Source organism: Gavia stellata, chromosome 24 (assembly GCF_030936135.1).
Source record: "Gavia stellata isolate bGavSte3 chromosome 24, bGavSte3.hap2, whole genome shotgun sequence".
NCBI classification, from domain to species: Eukaryota; Metazoa; Chordata; class Aves; order Gaviiformes; family Gaviidae; genus Gavia; species Gavia stellata.
Genome location: NC_082617.1, coordinates 10,468,633 through 10,487,574, shown reverse-complemented (window position 1 = coordinate 10,487,574; position 18,942 = coordinate 10,468,633). Strand labels below are relative to the sequence as shown.

The 18,942-nt window shown below is 49.5% G+C and overlaps 1 protein-coding gene across 2 annotated transcripts in view; it reads left to right on the top strand.

Moving 5' to 3' along the window:
• The window catches only part of GPSM1 (G protein signaling modulator 1), an 81,945-nt gene that overhangs the window by 44,281 nt on the left and 18,722 nt on the right, over window positions 1-18,942 (top strand). For both annotated transcript variants that reach the window (XM_059828747.1, XM_059828746.1), the window contains exons 10-11: window positions 7,248-7,318; window positions 10,909-11,088. In XM_059828747.1, coding sequence (XP_059684730.1) covers window positions 7,248-7,318; window positions 10,909-11,088 — 251 coding nt within the window. The remainder of the gene's footprint in view (window positions 1-7,247; window positions 7,319-10,908; window positions 11,089-18,942) is intronic.

The following is an 18,942-nucleotide window of genomic DNA, read 5'->3' as shown; positions in this document are numbered from 1 at the left end:
GGCTTCCTTGCTTAGTTAGAGAAAAGCTAATGCCCATTGCAGTTGGAAGGGAAACTGGAATCAAAGATGTATCCAACATCATGACAATTAATAGTAGTTTCAAAGGCTACAAGACATCAGATCACCTTCTACTCAAAGGCTGCAGCTTTCCTGAGCTACCTTAGTTTTGCCCCCACTGGGGGGAAAGTAACTCCCTTGTGCCATCTCTGTCTCCAAGGAGAACTTCTGCTCCAAGTCTCACCTCTTCCACATGAACGTGAAGGTTCTTCTGGCATGTGGTCCAGAGTGTCTCCTTATTCCCTCTCCCTACCTGAAAGCCTCTGTGCTAGCTGCTCACCCTGAACACAGTCAGCCAAATGTCAAGGGGCTCCTGGATGCCATGTAGAAGTGCAATATTGCTGCTATTTTCAGCCAGTTGTTCAGCTGTCAGACTGGATTCTGCAGGATGCGAAATTTGGGTAACATACGCAAAGCATCTTCTGCCAAATCAGGCAGATGAGCATCTTGATTCAAAAGTAACTTCTCTTTATTACTGTGTATTGTATATACTTTTTTTAAAGGAACAGTTTTGTCACAGAAAAAACCTGCAAAATTGTTATTCTGGAGAAGGTTTTTGTAGTGCTCGGGATCTGTCTGGAAGGCTGATATTTGCTCAGCTGTGTGCTGTCTGTGTGCCAATGAATACAGCATGTCAGAGCAAACAAGCTGCAGCCCCAATCTTCCCAGCAGAAGAGGTTTCATTCCTGTCCTTTTGGCTCCCAGTTCTGACAATGGAGACCTGAGGATGGAGGGCCTTGTGTGGGACCAAAGCATTCCTGAGGAAGCTTGATGCCACAACATGCTGGAAACAACGTCCCCACAGCTTCCCCTGGCCCTTCACTATGGGTTGACTTTATTATTTTCATGCATACTATCCTTTCTGTTGTAAGCAATACCTGCTCTTGGCTTTTGTCTGGACTGTGCAGCTAGAAAAACCCTCAACCGATGGGGGAAAAACGTTTTGCCTATCTAGCCACGTTCTCAGACACGCAAGGGGCCAGAGCTGTCAGGATTCCCCTGATCCTTTCCTGTCTAAAGGATGGGGCGTAAGCAGATGGTCCTTCCCATGTATCGACACACAACAGCTTTGTCTCAGCATTTTATGGCGCGGTCATCGTAAATAACTGATATTATTTGCTTTCTCTAAACAGAGAAGAGTATTGCTCTATCCCAGTAACAACTGGGAAAACAAATGCTGGCATTTATCATGCAAGTGCTGGCAATAATAGAGGTCAACTGCATTTATAGTGCCAGAACTCATTATGTGTTTGAAGACTAATTAAAGCCTTAAATGAGATGCTTGTCCTACCTGAGGCTGCTTCCCATCCCCCTGCCCTTTCTTTTTTCTTGCTGCTGTGCCTTTTTTCCCCTTTTCTTCTTTGACGAGCTTGCTGTAATAATGAAGCACTAGCTTGACAGAGCTTTCCTGATTAGATGTCAGCAGCATATGATTTGAGATGCTCTGTGTGCATTTGGTTTGCTGGACCGTATCTCCACTGTCACTTCTGAGCTTGGTAGGGTTTACAAACCAGTCTGCCACCCCAAACAACTGCCTGGCTAGTCTAATTTAATCATATTGAACAATATTTAGAGTTACCTGCCAAAATCAAGGTTCTGAAATGCTAGGGTCTGTACATAGGTGGGGAGGCGCTGTCCTGCGCTAGAAGAACTCACGCAAAAGGCAAGTTGGTATCTCAGTTAACACAGGTACAGAGAGAAATGACCTTTTCAGGAAAATACCGCAAGCGCTTATGCCAAGATTTGTTGTGTTCTTTGTGGTGCAAAGCTTGTGCTCCATGGGGTAACGGCTGCCGCTGAACTGTGCGTGCTGCTCAGCTGCGAGGGCCGGAGGCAGAGGGGAATGATGTTGGCCATACAACCTTTCCCCTTTGGTCTTCTGTGGAGTCCACTGTCAGGTTTAATTCTGCTTCCTCTGGTACAGCCACCCCAGAGGGATACGGCGTGTTCCCAGCCTGCAAATAGAACTGTCGCTCGATCTGCGTCGGGGAGGGTTTGCTTCGTCTCAAACAGGGATGGAGTAGGCAGCTCTCCAAGCTGCTGGAGATGGGGGAGAGCCTAGGAGTTATCAAAGCACACGTCAGCTCGATGAGAGCTCCTGGCAGGGCTCCCTGAGTTGCTGCTACACATGTTCTCCTTGATCTTGTCAACTCTGAAATCTCAGGAGTGCCAGCTGGCTATGGAGACTGTCCATAGAGGAACAAAACTCTGCCCACACTGTCTACCCAGCTTTGCCCTACTGCAAATTTACATGGGCTGATCCCATCACCATCCTACGATAAAACACTTCCTTGCATGTTCTGTGGCTACATCTCACTTTGTAGCAAGGTGCTGCTAGACAATTTTTGCTATGTGAGCATTTCTCCTTTAATTGGACCCTGAAAAGAGAGGACTTGCCTGTTGGAGGGCCTGCCTGTGGCACAGGAACAGGGTCCTTCCCTCTGGAGGCCATACTAATGCCGCCCTTCCAGGCAGTATGGAGCTGGTGGCAGGTACCAAGGGGCCAGGAGAAGAATGGGTGGGAAGATGCTGTGCTTGCTGCGTGCACCATGTCAGCACTCTGGTTTAGCTTCTCCATCAGACATGCAGGGCCCAGGGTAGCTCTGCGCTGATGAGCTTAAAAAGCTCAAGGAAGGTAGGGAGCATGCACTGCCGAACTTCTGACTGTGGAGAAGAGTGTAGAGATAAAGTTTCCTGTATCTGTTATCATCACAGGGAGCACAAGGATATGCGGAGGGGCTGTCCTCATCTCTACAGCGTGGAGATGTGAGACAGAGGAAAAAAAGATGCATCTGGATATGGGTATCTGATGTGGTTATACTGGGTTAGTGTCCCAAAGACAGAAGAATAGGGAGTGCGTGTGAGATGAAGGGATGTAAGGGAGCTGGGGAAGCAAGGATGTCTCATGCATGCAAGCAAGCACCCAAGTGTCCCCCACTAGTCCGTTACAGTAAACTTCCCTCTCCCTGGAATTCATTGCTCCCTTCCAGGTAGGGAGGCGACTGCTTCATCGAGTTTTAAAATACAGGAACGTAAAATTCGTTAAACTCGCCTCAGGAACCAAATTGCAAAGGCAAAAAGTAAAAAAAAAAAAAAAAAGAGAAACCCAAACCTTGGTTCATGGTGGTGTTGAGATCATGGGGGCGGGGAGGGGGAAGAGATTTTTGAAAAAAAATATTTTAAAAAGAAACAACAACCCTGAGCCTGAGCAGTGAAAAGAACAACATCCGAGGAGCTCCAGGAAAACAAGGCATGAATACGGCCAGTCAGTAGCATTGCTCAGCTGATGTTCACAAGAAGGTTTCCACTTGCTCTGTTAGAGACCTCAGTAAACCTTAAAGACAGAGAGAGCATTTAGAAATGCCCCTGAGGTTTTCCGTTACTCTGCAGTAGGCTTGGTAAACATGCCAATAAATACTGGAGAGAGAGGAAAAAACCTTCCAGAGGAACAGACCCAGGTTTTCTGCTGCTCAATCTTTTGCATCCACGGCTGCTGCTGTTGATCGGCACTGGGGAGAAAGATGCAGAGTTGAACTTCTGCTGAGTATTGGGTGGTGCTGCAGGTATTTCTGGGAAAAATAACGTGGAGGAGGCCGAAAGTTACATCTGGAGCCATCTGAGGGAATGTCCTGGTCAGAGACAGAAAGTTAATGGGACTCCTTCTGTCGTGGGGTGCTTGTGAGTACGGAAATCTCTCTGCTTTCTCGGAAGATGAATACGCGCAGGCTACCGAGCCTGTCTGCTGTGGAGTAAAGGGGAGAAGCTCCTGCAATCGCGGTGGGAATTGCTGCCTGTGTCGATCCGCTTTACCATAGCCCTGATTGATAGGGAGCCTCTTAATTCTTCTAGCTGCTCGTTTTAATGGTGCCGCTTGCTCCACCTGCGGGACAGCTCGCAGGGAGTGGGGATGGCAGAACCGTGGGCTTTTGCGAGACCCGCGTTTGGCCCCGGCACTGGTTGTGTTTTCTGCTGGAAGAAAATAGCTGAATTGGATGGCGCTGAAGTTGAGTTTGTAACTCCTAACTTCTTCCTCTCTTAGCTCAACCAAACGTGAAATCCACAGGGTATCAGAGAAAGACCAGTATCAAAACAGCTGAAAAAGACGAATTGTTCTGCATGCCCTAATTGCTGGGGTAGTCTCAGCTGACTACCTATATTAAATTAACAAAGGGGAAGGCAGGTTTTCTCAGATCAGAGATTAATGGTTTCTGGCCAGCGGTTTAATGCTATTGCAAATGTACAAAAGCACCTGAGGACGGAGGTGTATAATTAATGACTCTTTAGACCATTGGAAATGATGTGTGGTTTATCTAATCAGACACACTTCGCTTCTTTCTTGCTTTCCTGGAAGTGGCTGTTAAAAGCGACAGTGACGCACGCTCACTTCCAGATGCTGGCCTTGCCTCTTGGGCATTGCTTTGAAACCCAAATGTGCTATCTGATTAAGTGTTTGTAGGTGGCTTTTATTCCAGATCCACTTCGCTGCTCCACATATAAGACTGTAGTTTATTCTGAGGGAAGCTGAGAGCCGTGAGCAGCTACGGCAACGTCCAGAACGCCATCGTGTGTAACCGGGAGCCACCGGGCACAACCTTGCCACTGCCTTCCCCTTGCTGAGCTCCTGCCTGCCTGATGTGGCAGCAGCCAAAAGCCCTTCGCTCGTTTGGCAGTGTGGGAGGAGACCTGGGGCTGGCAGCAGCCGCCCTGCCGCTGCGCAGCCCCCTCCTCCGTGCTCACGCCCGCAGGTCGCTGGTGGGAGCGTGGTGGAGCGATGGGAGCTGGGTGCGGGGTGTCTTGTGTCTCCCACTGAGTTGGTACAGGACCTCAGCTTTGTTTAAGAGCTCTGGGTCTTCTCGGCTGAAAACTGGTATCACTGATGCGCTGGGGGAGTGTAAGCTTGGGCAGTGTTTAGCACGTGGAAGAGGAGTCCTGTACGGAGTGAACGGGTCTCTCTGCCAGGGTGGTGGGTTGTGCCAACCCACCGAGAGCGGTGCGGATCTCTCCATTTTATGGTGGGAGAGGGCTCGGACTTGATCGTTTCATCTGTCTTCAAGGTTGAGTGCACATCTAGCCTATGATAATAGATGTGTTCAGCTACCAAATAACTGTATTGTTTCATTGGTATCCAACGGCATGAGCCTTTCCCAACCTGCTCGCAGGAGGTGCTTAAGAGATGTTTGCTAAAGCATAAGGTACCTTAGATAAGATATCTTAGTAAACATAAGCAAGATAATTGCTTACATTGAGGGCAGCAAAGTCCTTTTTTCCTGCTGGCTCCAAAGGGAGGGCAGCCCTGTGCCTGAACACTCACCAGTGTCAGCAGCAATCACTGACCTTCCGGGATCAAATCCTGTTGTTATTGAGCTGTTGCCAAGCAAGCAACTGGCTTTGCAGTGTGCAAGCGGGTAGAGTTTGGAAGGAATGGCAAATACATACCATTATGTTTCCCTTGCTCCCCGCCCTTACTGTGTATTCACAACAATATCTGTTCTGCACCTATTCACCAACCCTGATGTCAGTCCCTTCTGAACTCAAAGCCTAGTAATGAAGTCACCTTAAAACGAAGCTGGTGCTAACACGCTTTTTGGAGTAGAGAGACAGAAACGTGCAGAACTGTTTTGATGTTTTGAGTCTTTGTAGCTGCAAGAAGTAAATCACTTCAGAGTAGCAAAGAAGTAGTGAGGGGCAGTGAAATTAACTTTAGGTCATATATATTTAGGTTATATATGTATGACCCTCAGTGAAGTTCCAGGTGATCTTGAGCTTCTCTTTGTATCTCATGAAGCTGAGCAAGGTTCAACTTTTCAAAGCAGTGGTGCCTTTGGAGTGGCTGCAGTTTAGATACAGCTGCGGTCGCATCTGGAGCCCTGGCTGAGCTGGATGTGTGTTAGTGCAGGAATCTCTGCTACCTTTTTCCTTTTAGTCACCATGTTCTGCTTACAGTCAGTCGTGAATTGGTTTATGAATTTTGTGTCTTCTCTCTTGTTAAGTTTGTCTAGCGAGCAGCTCGGTGACACCCTGGGTTTGAATAGGGTCCATGGGTGCTGGTGTAACATAAGCAACGGTGCTGTTAGGTGGTGGTGGGAAACTGGGGAATCTTTAGGTTTGGTGAGTTTGCTGTTGCAGGAACCACACAAAGCTCAGTGGTTTCCGTTCTCAGGGCTCAGCATGAGGATGGGTTTCAATTCACATGCGTTCATTCATCCTGCCCCAGGATTTCCCCTGAAGCTAGGAAGTTGTCATGGGACCTTGAGTCCGAAGCTTTCATTTCTGCCGTTTGGTGTTGCTGGTGTGGGGTGTCATGTGGTGCTCAGCTAAACTGAACCTCCAGGAAAGAGCAGGGAAGAGGAGCAGGAGGGGGAAAGGGCAGGCGTTTTCCCAGATGTGCCGAAGGCATCCCAGGCCCATTTTGTAAATCCCGGCTGTGTTGGTGGGCGAGGCAATAGAAGCTGGAAGCAGGTTGGAGGGAGACATGGAGGTGAAGAGAGCTTGGAAAGCAGGAGTCAGAGCTGAACTGTGTTTCACCCACTCTGCTGCTGCTAGAATACTACATTAAAATGAATTTTATGAAAGCTCAAATAAATACAATGAATGCTGCCAAATGTTCTGATTTCTCTGTCAGCTTCAGGGCAAGGTTTTGCTCCCCTTAAGGCTGGGCCGGTGATAGTTAGAAAATATTTGCTCCTTCACATAATTTTCCAGCCCTCGTGACTGTAGAGAGAAGCTCAAAGCTGTGTCCCAGATTCATTCTTTAAGTTAAAAACATGAAGATAAAGCAACAAATCTGTGCATTTATTAAACTATATTTTTGTTATTATTTTTCTCAATGTCAGTCCCCTGACTTCTCTTGTTTAGAGTGGGGTTTGTAACTCCTGAATTCCAGAGACCTCAGTTGCGGTCGGGGTCGTGGTGTGACCCAGCTTGTGCTCCAAGCACAAGCAAAGGATAGCAAAAGCTCTGCGCAGCCCTAGCTGTTGCTGGCTGTGCTGTGGCAGTGTTTTGAAAAAGACCCAAAACAATAGAGGAAAAAAACGGTTGAATCTCAAGGACAGTACAGCTGCAGCATCTCGTCCTTTTGACTTCGTAGTTAACAGGAGCGGAGGGTCTGCCCTGGTTTGAATTTTATCTGTGTGACATTAGTGCTGTCGGTGAGTGACACCCTCCTGATGTGAGAGTGCGTTGTTTTGCAGGAGCCAGGCCAAAGAGACTCCAAAGGAACAGCATGGACAGCTTAGACCTCCTGAAGTTCCCTTCTGAAAAGGTAAGCAAAGATGTCTGGTCTCAAAGATAAAATACCAGTAGGAATCTGTAATGGCTTCTTGTCTGGCTTCATTTGCAGGGAAATATGTAATTAGCAGATATCATTGGAGTCAATGGGATTAACCAAAGAGGGTTTCTAGAGAGAGGAACAGCTGGTCTAACTAAAAAGGCACTTAACAACTGAAAGCTGAAAAAGCCACTTCTATGCTTTTTTGAAAAAAAAAAAAAAAAAAAAAAAAAAAAAAAAAAAACCCAACCAAAAAAACCAACCCTTTATTGAGAGGATAATTCTGAGCATTTTAGCCCCTTTAGTGGCTGGTGGCAAATCTCAGTGCCTTATTAGCCCAGCACTGTGTTTGATTTGGCACAAGTAGGGAAGGAGAGGTCAGAAGCAGGAGATGGTGCGTTGCAGGAGGCGGGGGATTTTGTTCCAAGGGGCTCTAAGGATTGCCTCTGCTCCGGTTCGCTGCTGGAAATGTCAGATCCAAGCAGATCGGTGTTTTCTCAGTCTCCCCAGGGCAAAGGCTGTTTCTGCAGTCAGCTGGGAGGCACTCAGCCTTTCTACCTACAGGGATCATTTAAGTTTCTCAGAAAATCCCATGCAGGATCACTGGATCTGTCCCGCAGCAGGTACTGGTGCTGCCGTGGGGCTCAGTCATGCCTGCTCCCAGAGGAGGTAGCCAGGCAGGCAGCCAAACTCCACCTTTTTGGAATGTCATTGGCATGAATAATTTACATTCATCCAGCGCTTTCGAGGCACGGATCTCCCAAGCGTCCCAAGGAGCATTTCCCATTTTACAGAAGTGTCACAAAGAGAAAAAGCTTGCCCAAGTTGTGGGTAGGTGTAGATGGTCAATGGGAAATAACCTCAGGCTTACAAAACCATTTGGGTGCCTAAACATCCCAGTAAGTGCTGTGAGGGCCTGACAAAAGCTCCTTTATGAATTAACTCTCTTTGGGAGTTAAATGCTAAATGCACTTACGTATTTTTATTAATTCTCCCAACTGCCCACTGGCCGTTTTGGCTCCTGCCTGCTTTAACCAGTGCGACTCCATCTCTGGAGTGTCGATAGCAGTGACAGTGGTGCCCGGTGTCAGGGAGACAGTCGATTGTGTATCCTCATCGGAGCAGCATGGCCAGAGGACTGGCAGGGAGAGTTTTGCCGATGTGTGATTTGCTGCTAATGCTGTTAATGCTGTTGGTTTCCTATTACTTGCTGTAAAAGCTGAGCCTCATTCAATAGTTCAGGCAGGGTTATGGGATTTCAGGGATTTCACAGGGAGGATGGAGTAAACAGGAGCTGTGGGTAGTCTGTAACTGTGGAGTCAGACATGAATTGTCCCATTCCCCCTGCAGTGGTCCTGTGGGGTGTGTACAAGTTGACCTCTCCTTGTGAGAGTGTGTTGGATGCAATTCCCCTGCTGCGGCTCCTAGGGAGAGGCGATTACAGCCATGGGAGAGGGTTGTTTGCTTCAAGCTTGCTAGGGTGAGGGTGATAAGATTGTAAAGAATAAATCAGTGGAGTGAACTGTGGTCTCCCCAGCACCCTCTCGTTATTGTCTCACCCTCTCTGCCCTTCGTCTCTGCCAGAGATAGCCTTCGAGTCAGCAGGGACTCCTCTTACTGCACAGGCCAGGAACTCTTGTCCAATGCCTCTGCATGGAGTCGTGTGTCTGGGCAGAGCATATCTGCCAGGACGCACCCGTATCGGCTCTGAATGCCCCAGCAGATAGCGGGAATGCCGCTTCCCTGATCATCCCGCTCTCTCCAACCTGTGCCTTGTTCCTTGTTTTGAGCTCCTTTGGTTTTAGCTTCCAGCTATTGGTTCTTGTTTATTCCTCTCTCTACCAGACTAAAAATCTCTTTATCACATGCTGGTTTTTACCCTGAAGGTGCTACGTGCCGTAATTGAGTCATCCATTCTTTTTGTCATGAACTAAACAGGGCTCTAACTAAGGCAGTAAGGCATTGTAAGGCAGTTTCTTTCCAGTTCTGAAAGCCGCTTTTGTGGCTGCTTTTCAAAATGTGGACACCAGCCTGGCTGCTGTTGCTCCCATCAATAGCATCTAGGGAAATGAATCTCTCCTTACTTGTTCTCACTATTCCTGTTTGCATTGCAAGGAGTGGAAAAGTCTTTTTGGCCACAACATCCCACTGTGTTGTTGGTGTGCTGTGACTTCAGAATCCTATTCAGTGTCCTTGACTTTTCAGTGTACGTGCCCTTAAATCCCGACCTCGTGGGCCCTTGGGTCATCTCCTGAGCTGTGCTCGAGCTTCTTTCACCTGCATGTAGTTGCTGCAGTGAGGACACCCTGGGGAGTCCCCTCAGTGCTTTATGTACAATAAAGAGGTGGTTTGCAGCCCGGAAGCACCAAAGCATCTAGCAGGTTTAGGCACCCCTTCCCACCGGTTACATGTAAAATGCCTGGTGCCTTTAATAAGCGTCTTTGGAGCTAAATGCTGAATACTCCTGCTGCTGCTTCTGTACGAGGGCCTGATCTGTGTGACAGCAGTAATGAGGCTGGCACGATAATACAGGCAGGGCCATTAGCCTGAGTCTTTTGACAGAGAAGGGATAGAGTTGTGTGCGTCTTACGGGAACGGGGTGAGAATGGAGAAGCCAGGCACGGGGCAGGGCCTGGAAAAGCAAAGAGAGGAGCTGCAGTGGGAAGGGACAAAAACTAGAATTCAAGAGATGTATAATCTCTGTGACCTCAGTTTCCCCATGCATTACACAGGGGTGGTAATCCTATATTTTATATGTGTGTGGGAGCACTGAGCAGAAGCGTTTAAGAGGGCAAAGGAGGACAGCAGTGAGAGAACAGGGGACTGCTTGTAACCATCTGCTGTAGTTATGTTGCCCTGCGGTCCCCAAGTGCTTCTGGTAGCATGAGGGTTGGCAAAAGAGCTGAATGGGACTCCAACCATTCATGTTAATCTGCCTTTTAGGAAACCGTTGGGTAAGGGCCGTCCTTGCTGAAGCCAGTGGGAGGCACAGGCAGGCAATGCTCCATGTGTGCTGGGAGCCGACTCCTAGAGGTGGGAAATGCTGTGGAGCTCCTGGGGCATGGTCAGGTTATCCATGGGTCAGCGTGGGCTGCAGCACGGCTGGGCACTGGGAAGAAGTGAAGATACAGCAAGTGGAGGGACTTGTGCCAAGAATTTGGCATGCGGGGCAAGATGAGCTTGCCACTCTGTTTGGAAGAGGTTTTTATGAGTGCAGTTGCCAGAAATCACTAGCAGCAGTGACTGCTTCTGGGCCTTTCATCCATCATTCCCTATGCCTGTAAATAAACCAGCCATGTCTCTGCCTCCATACCTTCTGCATGCTACTTCTCCCTGTGGAAAAGTTGACTACTGTGTATTGTTTGGGTGATGCTTCCTCTCTACTCATTAAAATCACCCACTGTGGAGATAGGCAAAATATCCTTATTCAACCCTGTACATCATGAGTAGCAACTCACACCGTCTAAACTCCACGTTAACTCCTTGCTTCTGTGTGTCTCCTGTTCTGTGGCTGCTTGCCAACAGATCTCCATATAAACCTGAGACAAGCAATTTGTGCAATGACTATTTCTTGCTTTCCCAAGGACCAGAATGGGGACAGCCATCACATGGGAGACCTGAAGATCTCTGGGAAAGAGTTCTTGTCATTACCTGCGAGGTCGAAGAAATACCGGGAGCACCAGTCCGGTTCAGAGAGAAGGTCCCACAGGTCAAGTACATCGCCACTGGATACCAGCGAAGTCCGAGTCCAGGTGTCGCAGTCGGTAGGAAGATACTGCTTTCCTCCAGTACTGATTTGGGAGTTTCTTATAGCATGTTCATTCTTACTTCATTTCTGACCTGGTATGGAGGTGGCAGTGTGGCCTGTTGGCTGGAAAACAGCTCTGCTGTTGACTGTTTGGACAACTCTAGGCAAATCATTTTGCCTTTTTGAGCCTCAGCTTCACTATCTATTAAGCAGAACGATGGTACTAACCTCCATCATGAACTGGTTTACAAGAGCTTGGTATTTAGTGGTAGTATTGATAACCTCCTCTTGAGAGATGAGAGTTCAGACCTGAACTTTCTTGAGCTTGGGACTGTCAGGATGTGACGCCTTGAATTCCAGAAGAACACAGCAATTTAGAGCCCTTGTTCTGTGGAGCCTGACCTGATCAGCCTCCTGGGGTCTATGAGGAGTGGGCTTGTTGTCTTCAAGAAACAGAGCTCTCTTCAGGTTTTTGATGAGCAACCAAAAATGTTGGTTGCCTTTGCCAAATCTGGGACCTTAGGTATTGTTCCCTCTCATCTCCTGATCATGCTGATGGTCTCCAGAGTGGCAATGTGCAGAGTCGTCTCTTTGAATTCATCATTAGGCAGAGATGATAAAAAAATCATTGTCTAGGAGCTTCCCTTTGGAAGCAAGTTAGGTGGAGCATGCTTCCTAAAGAGCAGAAGCTGGCAGGAGGAGCTGGCCCTGATGTCAGTGATTTATGGGTTACTGGCACGCAGAAAGTCTTGTGTTGGGTGTTGAAGAGCTCTGACTCAGTCTGTGCTTGGCTCCCCAGAAGGTGGTGGGGATCCGTGCCCTGGAAAGCTCTCCACATGCCTTTTTGATGTCTTTAGCCTGAACAATTGAGCTGTTTGTTAGGCTGTTATCTTCCAGTTGTGTTGATGTTTGTTGTGACGTGTGGCAAATACAATGTACCGCAGAGACTTCCTGCAGCTGTATCGGTTTTGTTCTCAATCTTGGATACAGGGATTGCACCCATAAATGATGGCATGTTTCTGGATCGTGGGAGGGGGCTTGGAGATATTTGAGCTCAGTGATGTCAAGTGAGAAGCCCCAAGTCCTCAACTTGTTGTTGCCAGGAGATGCAGTGTAACAGCAAAGATTTTAATGATCGCATGGGTGCTTGAAAGTATTTGGGCTCTTGCTTTATACTGAGACTGTAACACACTGTCACAGTCCTGTGATCATGCGGTGATTCCAGATGGAATAAATCCAAGCCAGGAAAGATAGGTCTATTTTTTCTTGGCATTTAAGAAAAGTGAAATAAAATATTTTCATGCTGGGTAAGAAAGGGTCTGAGCTGCAGAGCTTGGGATGAAGCCTGTCTGTAGAGTGGGGGTGCTTGAAAGTGTTTGTAGCACTGAGTCCTTTGTTGCTGGTCTGCGGGTCACAGGGACAACATGTCCTGCTGTACCTGTGTGCATGTGCTTATGTACACATCCCTTTTTGACCACAGACGTTCCTGATTTTCAGTTCTCTGACCACAGGAGACAGGATCTTTACACCAAATGGGTTTTTTTTAGACTTCTCTGAGCTCATTCTTCATTCTTAACAGCGCTCGTGGAAATGTTCTAATAAGAAAAGCATTTCCTACTGCTCACCGGTGCAAACATGATCATTGAGAAGGAAAACAAAGCTCATCCGAACCAGAAAAGAGACAGCAGCACGGGGGCATCCAAGGCAATACAAAAGCGGAAAAAAACCTACTTCTGCCAGAAATAGCCTTGTATTTTTAACTCAGATGTTCAGCCAGAAACCAAACAAAAGTCATGCTCCATCAAGAGCAAGGCAAAAAGCATTCCTCGGGAGTGTAGATGTGAGGACATAGGCTGTGTCTTAAGAAAAGGCCCCATGGGACATTGCCAACCACCAGTGACCTCCTGGTAGTATACATGGGCTTTTGGTGCATGTCCGTGACGGAGCAAGTGTAGACACACCCCAGTCACAGGAGGTGTCTTTCAGACAGCTGGGGTTTGTGCTGGTCCTGACTCTGATGGAAGTGTGTGAGCAGGCAAGGGACACGCCGCTCCTCCCACCCTTCAGGGCATGGGTGGCCACACAGCAGGGACGCAAAGCCCAGGGTTTGCACTTGCAGAGGGGTGGCTTGGGCTCTACCTGGGTGCTGCAGTCGTCTTCTTTCACCAGCTGTTCTCCCAGGGCCTCTTTCCTGTGCGCCCTGACTTTGCACAGTGTATGTTAGCTCCCCACTTGCTCTCGATTTGTGAGCTGAGCTCCAAAAGTCCGTTTTTAGTTCAGTTCCCAGGCATGCCTGGTTGCACATGGTAGTGAAACAGTGTAGAGTGAATTCAACAGGGTAGGCAGAGCAGCAGTGTGTGGGGAAAAAATGACATCTTCCTCCTTGCAGCCACTAAACATGTCCCATTTTATCCCAAGAGAGAATAGATCAATGTACTCTACAGTGCTTGTAGCTGGAGGAGAGGGGTGACTGCCTGTCTTATGTTTTAAAGAATGTCCCTTATTTGGTATCTAATGGACCATAGTCCATATCTGATAAAAATGACAGTGATGAGTGGTTTTTTGGGTTTTTCTTCGGGCCAGTAACTATACAGAGTTACATGGCATGATTGGGCTTGAGGTCTTCGTAGGCAGATGCTCTGAATGGCAGAGGGGAGTTTGCTTTGGCAAAATGCAGGTGGGACATGGAAGCCTCCCAGCATTGCTCTCGGCGGGGCATCCTGCCTGGCCAAGAAGGCCAGAGCCCCCAGCTAGGTTAGGTTTTGCCGCTGCCTGCGCACCCACAAAGTGAAGGCAGGTGTGTTTATATACCCTTTCCTAAAGTTTTCTTGAACACCCTCAGAAATCCAGGAGCTCCGTAGAAGTCACAGCTGGAGAGGCTCAGGAGGCATTTGAAGTTCTGCCCGGATCCCTGCAGTGCCTGGCGATGCTGCATGTATGCTGTTTGTCCAGGCACAGGAATCGATGCTCCGTCACCCCTGCTGCAGGCAGCAGAGCCCCGCCGGCACATGGCTTACGCCAGCTGGTTGTCATCAGACCATGCCCCACCACACAAGAAATACCCTCCAGAAAGGGCTCTTTTGCCAGGAGAATGTCTCTGCAGTACGTTCTGGTGGACGAGGCTGGGTCACTTCAGGTGAATTTTGTTTTGTGTTGGTGCTCCCAGCTGACAGTTGTGCCGGCGTGACTTTGTAGCATAGGCCAGACTTCTGAACATTTGAAGTCCATGCTGTCTTGCCGGTACTTGCCAAAAGCAAAGCAACCCGTTGCCTTGTGTTCTGCTTTTGTCCCTGTCTGTCGGGGGCTACTGGGGCTGTGTCAGTCTGTTGTAGGGGAGCGTGGGTGGGCTTTTTTGAAAAGCTGTAATTCCCATCCATGGGAGCCTTTTTAATTGAATGTAGCAAACCCCACCCGCGATGGGAGAGAAGCTTTCCCTGGTCAGTCTGTTCAGACAAGAATCCCCCCAGATTCCTCATTTTGTGAATGCTCAGAGCAAAAATCCTCTTTAATCCATCAGTAAACAGCAAGTCCTTAATTAGAGGTGAGCTCTAATGGTTGCTCTAAGGTGCTTTTATGGGATGCCACAATACCCGCTGTCCCATCAGAAGGCATGAACTCAGACTGCGCACGCAGTCCTGTGTGCTGCTCTCCCACGATCGTTTTGCGGAGGGGAGCTGAAGCTGTGTGCAGGGATGGCCAGGAAGAAAACTCATCCCAGGACTCCCAGGCCCCAAGCCGAGCCATGTAATCTCTGGATTCCTGCTGTCAACACAGCCAGTGACCTCCTTCCAAAGGGGCCTTGCTGCAGTGGGCAGCTCCCTGGGACTGGGAGGTCCCATGGGTGTGGTACCTGAGTCGGAGCTCCTGGGTTTGCTGCCCATCTCTGCCACTGACTCTGCCTCTTGTTCACCTCCCTCTTCCCCATCTGTGTGATGGGGTAACGCTGCTTCCCTGCCTACCCTGGGGAGCTTACAGAGGCGTGATGATGGCTGTAAAGTTGTTGGAGCTTTGGATGGCAGGAGCTGTGGTGGTGTTATTAGCATTGGTGATGATGATGCTAATTACTGAGCTGCTGGGAAACTCCCCATGGGAGGAGGCGGGAGAAGGGAGAGGAGGCAGGGAAAAGTGAAGGGAGGAGAAGTCAGCTCGGGGATGGAGAGGAGCCTGTCCCTGCTGGCAGCTCTGCCGGGCCCTGGGAGAAGGGCTCAGCCTGCTGGCAAAGCTGTGGGGATGCTGGGATGGATAGGAGAAGCCATGGCCCAGGTGCTGCGTAAGGTAGGAGCGCGTGCCAGGGCCCGCGGCAGGTCCTTCCACATGGCTTAGACCTTCCTGCCACTGCTGTGCAAGATGCTGGTGTTGCACGCGACGGAGAGCTCGTGCAGGAGGGTCGCATCACCGGTGGGGCAGAGAGACGGGCTTCCTTATCCGTCCTGTGGCCCTGTGAAGTGAGGGAATTTCCCAGTCATGGCTGGTCGTCGCCAGAAGAGGAGACTGGCACTGTGTGGGTCTGGGGGACAGGCAAGGGCAGGGTCCTCTCCACCTTTGAGGTTGGGTCTGGAGCTCCAGTGAGAAGACGTGGGGCAGTGAGTGCCTGGATCTCTACAGGCAGAGCAAAGGTGGGTTTGATCTGGGAGAAGTTGGTGAGGGTGAGACGCGTTTGGGCGCATTTTCTCTCTGTCGCAGTAGAGCCCGGAGCAAAAGTAGCCATATTAGAGCTCGGTCCCTGTGCCTGCTGTCGCGGGCGGCTGGTTCCGAGTGCTCCCTGGGACTTGCGCACCACACACCTGAGTTTCCTCTCTTTTAAAAGTAACATCAAAGCAGCAGGTTTTGTACCACGTGAAGCTTGCAGACATCAAAGGCTTGCTCATAAATTTAACCCCTCTGCTCCACTGTGGAGAAGGTCATAATGCTTCAGCTCTTGATTGATTCGGTAACAGCTGTGTTTTAGAGGGTTACTAGAAGGATGGGATTTTTCTAACACTTCAGAAATATCAGAGGTTGTGTGTCCCTCACCTCCCTCTCTGAGAGAGGAACCACTGTGGAAAAAGAAGAGGGTCCATGGCAGAAAGGGGCTGTGTATTCCTGAAAAGACTGCCTGGGGAGGGGTGGGGGACCTGCCCCAATTCTGGGCCTTGTGTTTAAAGTCAGCACCGAGCTGAAGTCTTTCAGGTTAATGGGACCATGCATGTGCCAGAGTTCAAGGGCTAAAGCACTTTATTGGGTCAAGGTCCAACAGCTGGAGCAGGAACCATGGAGAGAGGTAAAGATCAAACCCAGTTGTCTTCCCTCCTTGGGGATCCGTGCTCTAGAAATGGTCCTGTTCATCTGGATTCTCCTCTTCCCAGGGGAGTGCATGAGCTCGAGGGAGCGTTTCCTCGGTCTTCAAACTTGTCCTCCACCCTGTCCTCAGCAAAGACCATTTGCAGTCAAGAGAAAGAGGAGCCGTGTTTGATTGCAGTGACGACTTGCAGAGATGGGTTGCTGATGTATTTAGACACTGAACAATTTGAAAGCACACTGCATCGCCAAACATTCCTTAGGACAAATGTTTTTATAAGGCCTTTTTTACGATTACAGCGAGAAGCAACCATAGAAGAAGGGAAAATTTTGTAGATCGTATCCCCCTGCCCCGAAGGCAGGTTGCCAGAGCTCTTTTGATGTTTTTTTCTCTCTCGTGATTTACTGGGGGGATTGTCAGGTTGCAGGAGCGATGCACAGAGTAGATGCTCATGGTTGACCCTCTGCCTGGCCTGCAAGTACAAGAGTTCAGTTCCTGGTGTCACTGGGCAGGGAGCAGAGCTGGAGGGCAGCGTGGTGCCCATGGCAGAGCCGGGCAGGGAGGTCCTGCCTGTCCCTGCTGAATCATGTGTTGCCCAGGCAGCGCTAGGATGTCAGGTGCCCCCATCCATCCCCGGTGACTTCACTGAGGACTGCAGAATTGGCCAGATGGATGCTGGGGTGTAAGGATAAATAAAGCCTCGGTGGCTTCCTCCCAGACTTGCCCCAAAGCGTCTTTTCCCTGGTTGTCTTGTGTTGTTTGACAGAAGATTAAACTGATACTTCCTTGCAGTCCCTCAGGAGGTTGAACTGGGGGGGTTGCACCAGGCAGCCTTTGCTGCTCTAGGGTGGCTGTCTGTGCGTCTTTCCTCTCTTTTTAAGATGAGGTAGCCTCTTTGTCTCGTTGATGTGTAAACTACCGCAATGCAAGGGCAGTGCAAATGCACACCCTCCTTTATCCCACAGCCTTTCTGTTTTGTCTAACTGCATGGGTATAATTATGCTATTATCGTTGGTCAGACTTTCTGGTGTAAACGTGCTCCGAGAATCCGAGAGCGAGGGGGATGGAGAGGAAGAGAGAAGTCAGAGTCAGGGAGAGGGAAGGCGGCTGCTGCTAAATTTAAGACTGTTCCTATGACACCTGGAGGCTGCTGTGCTGGTGTCAGTCCTGTTGGAACTGAGCAGGTAAACACTGAGCCACGGCTCGTTCTTGTAATGCTTTATCTTCCTGTTCAGTTTGTGGGACCTTCTGTAGCGCTTTGGGCAGACACAGAGCTGGGAGAGAGGCTGTGCTGAGATACTTCCTAGCTGGAGGCAGGATGCGCCGGAAAACTTTCTGGAGGGCTCGAGTCTGACGGGTATTGGGAGTCTCTTCCAGGGATTTGGGCTCTTTGGAGAAGCAGCCAGCATCTGGTTGCCTCCCCAGAGTCATCCTAAATTGTCTGACCTTTCCTTCCATACGCCTGTATGAGTCTTCTTGTTAAGCTCCTCTTCTCTGACTTGGGTGGGGTGCTTGCACAGATGCTGCATGATCCAGGAGAGATTTAAAAAACACCCTCCCAAATCTAGAGGTGCAGCAGAGACAGCAGAGCCAGAGCCAAGGCTCTCCTGAGTTTTGCAATGCAGAGCCCTGACACCCGCTGTTCCTCGCTGGGCCTTTGATGCTGGCATGGGAGGCAGGGAAATAAACAATCTCTGCAAAGTAACTGCACAGAGATGGTGGGGGGAGGCAATAGCACTTTCTGGCTTGTACTGCCTCTGCTGCATTCATTTCCTCAGGGGTAAATTATCAGTTTCTTCCTTAAATATTAACAGCTGCCAGGTAATGAATTCCCCCTCTCTGTTTTATAATGGCACTAAAATTGGGATTTGCCTTGGTTTTCTCTGTAATTATCCAATGAGAGTGTGTGAGTGAGAGGGAGGCATGGCAGGCTCTGCTGCAGGCAAGCATCGTGCCTGGGGGACCGAACCCAGGCACGACCCTTCCCCACGGGCAGCTCCGGTGTGTGGGGCTGGGGCTGCACAAGCAGTTACGTGGGGCTTATGGTTTTACAATCCTTCATTAAGTTACTTTTTCTCATGCAGAGGGGCGGATTTGGGGTTAGGTTAGCATACACAGTTGGAGTAAGAGCCAGAATTACCTGTCAGGCTCCTTGGCATCCCGCAGAGGAGAAGCTGGTCCTGATGAGGTATGGTTGGGAGACTGCACGGGGAGGGAGCAGCGTCCCCGGCAGGGAGATGTGAGGCAGGAGCCGTCCTGATTCTTCAGAGCACTGGGGCCAAATGCTGCACTTGCCTCTCTCTGGGCGGACCCCTCCTCGCTGAGGATGGCACCTGCGCTTCAGGTAACTCTATGACCTGAGGTTTGGTTTTGTGAGAGACCAGCTGTCTTCAAAGAGCTGTGCATGGTTTCCTGTGCTCTGCTGCTGACTAACAGTCCATGCTGTGCCAGTCCAAGGCTATTCCTTTGCATCCTCTGCCTTGCTTATCTGGGTGGCCAGAGGAGGCTTCCTTAAAATTACCCCTGCAGAGCCCAAAATGGGAGTCCAGAGACTCTGCCTTACAGGCCTTGGGTGCAATGTAGACTGCTGCC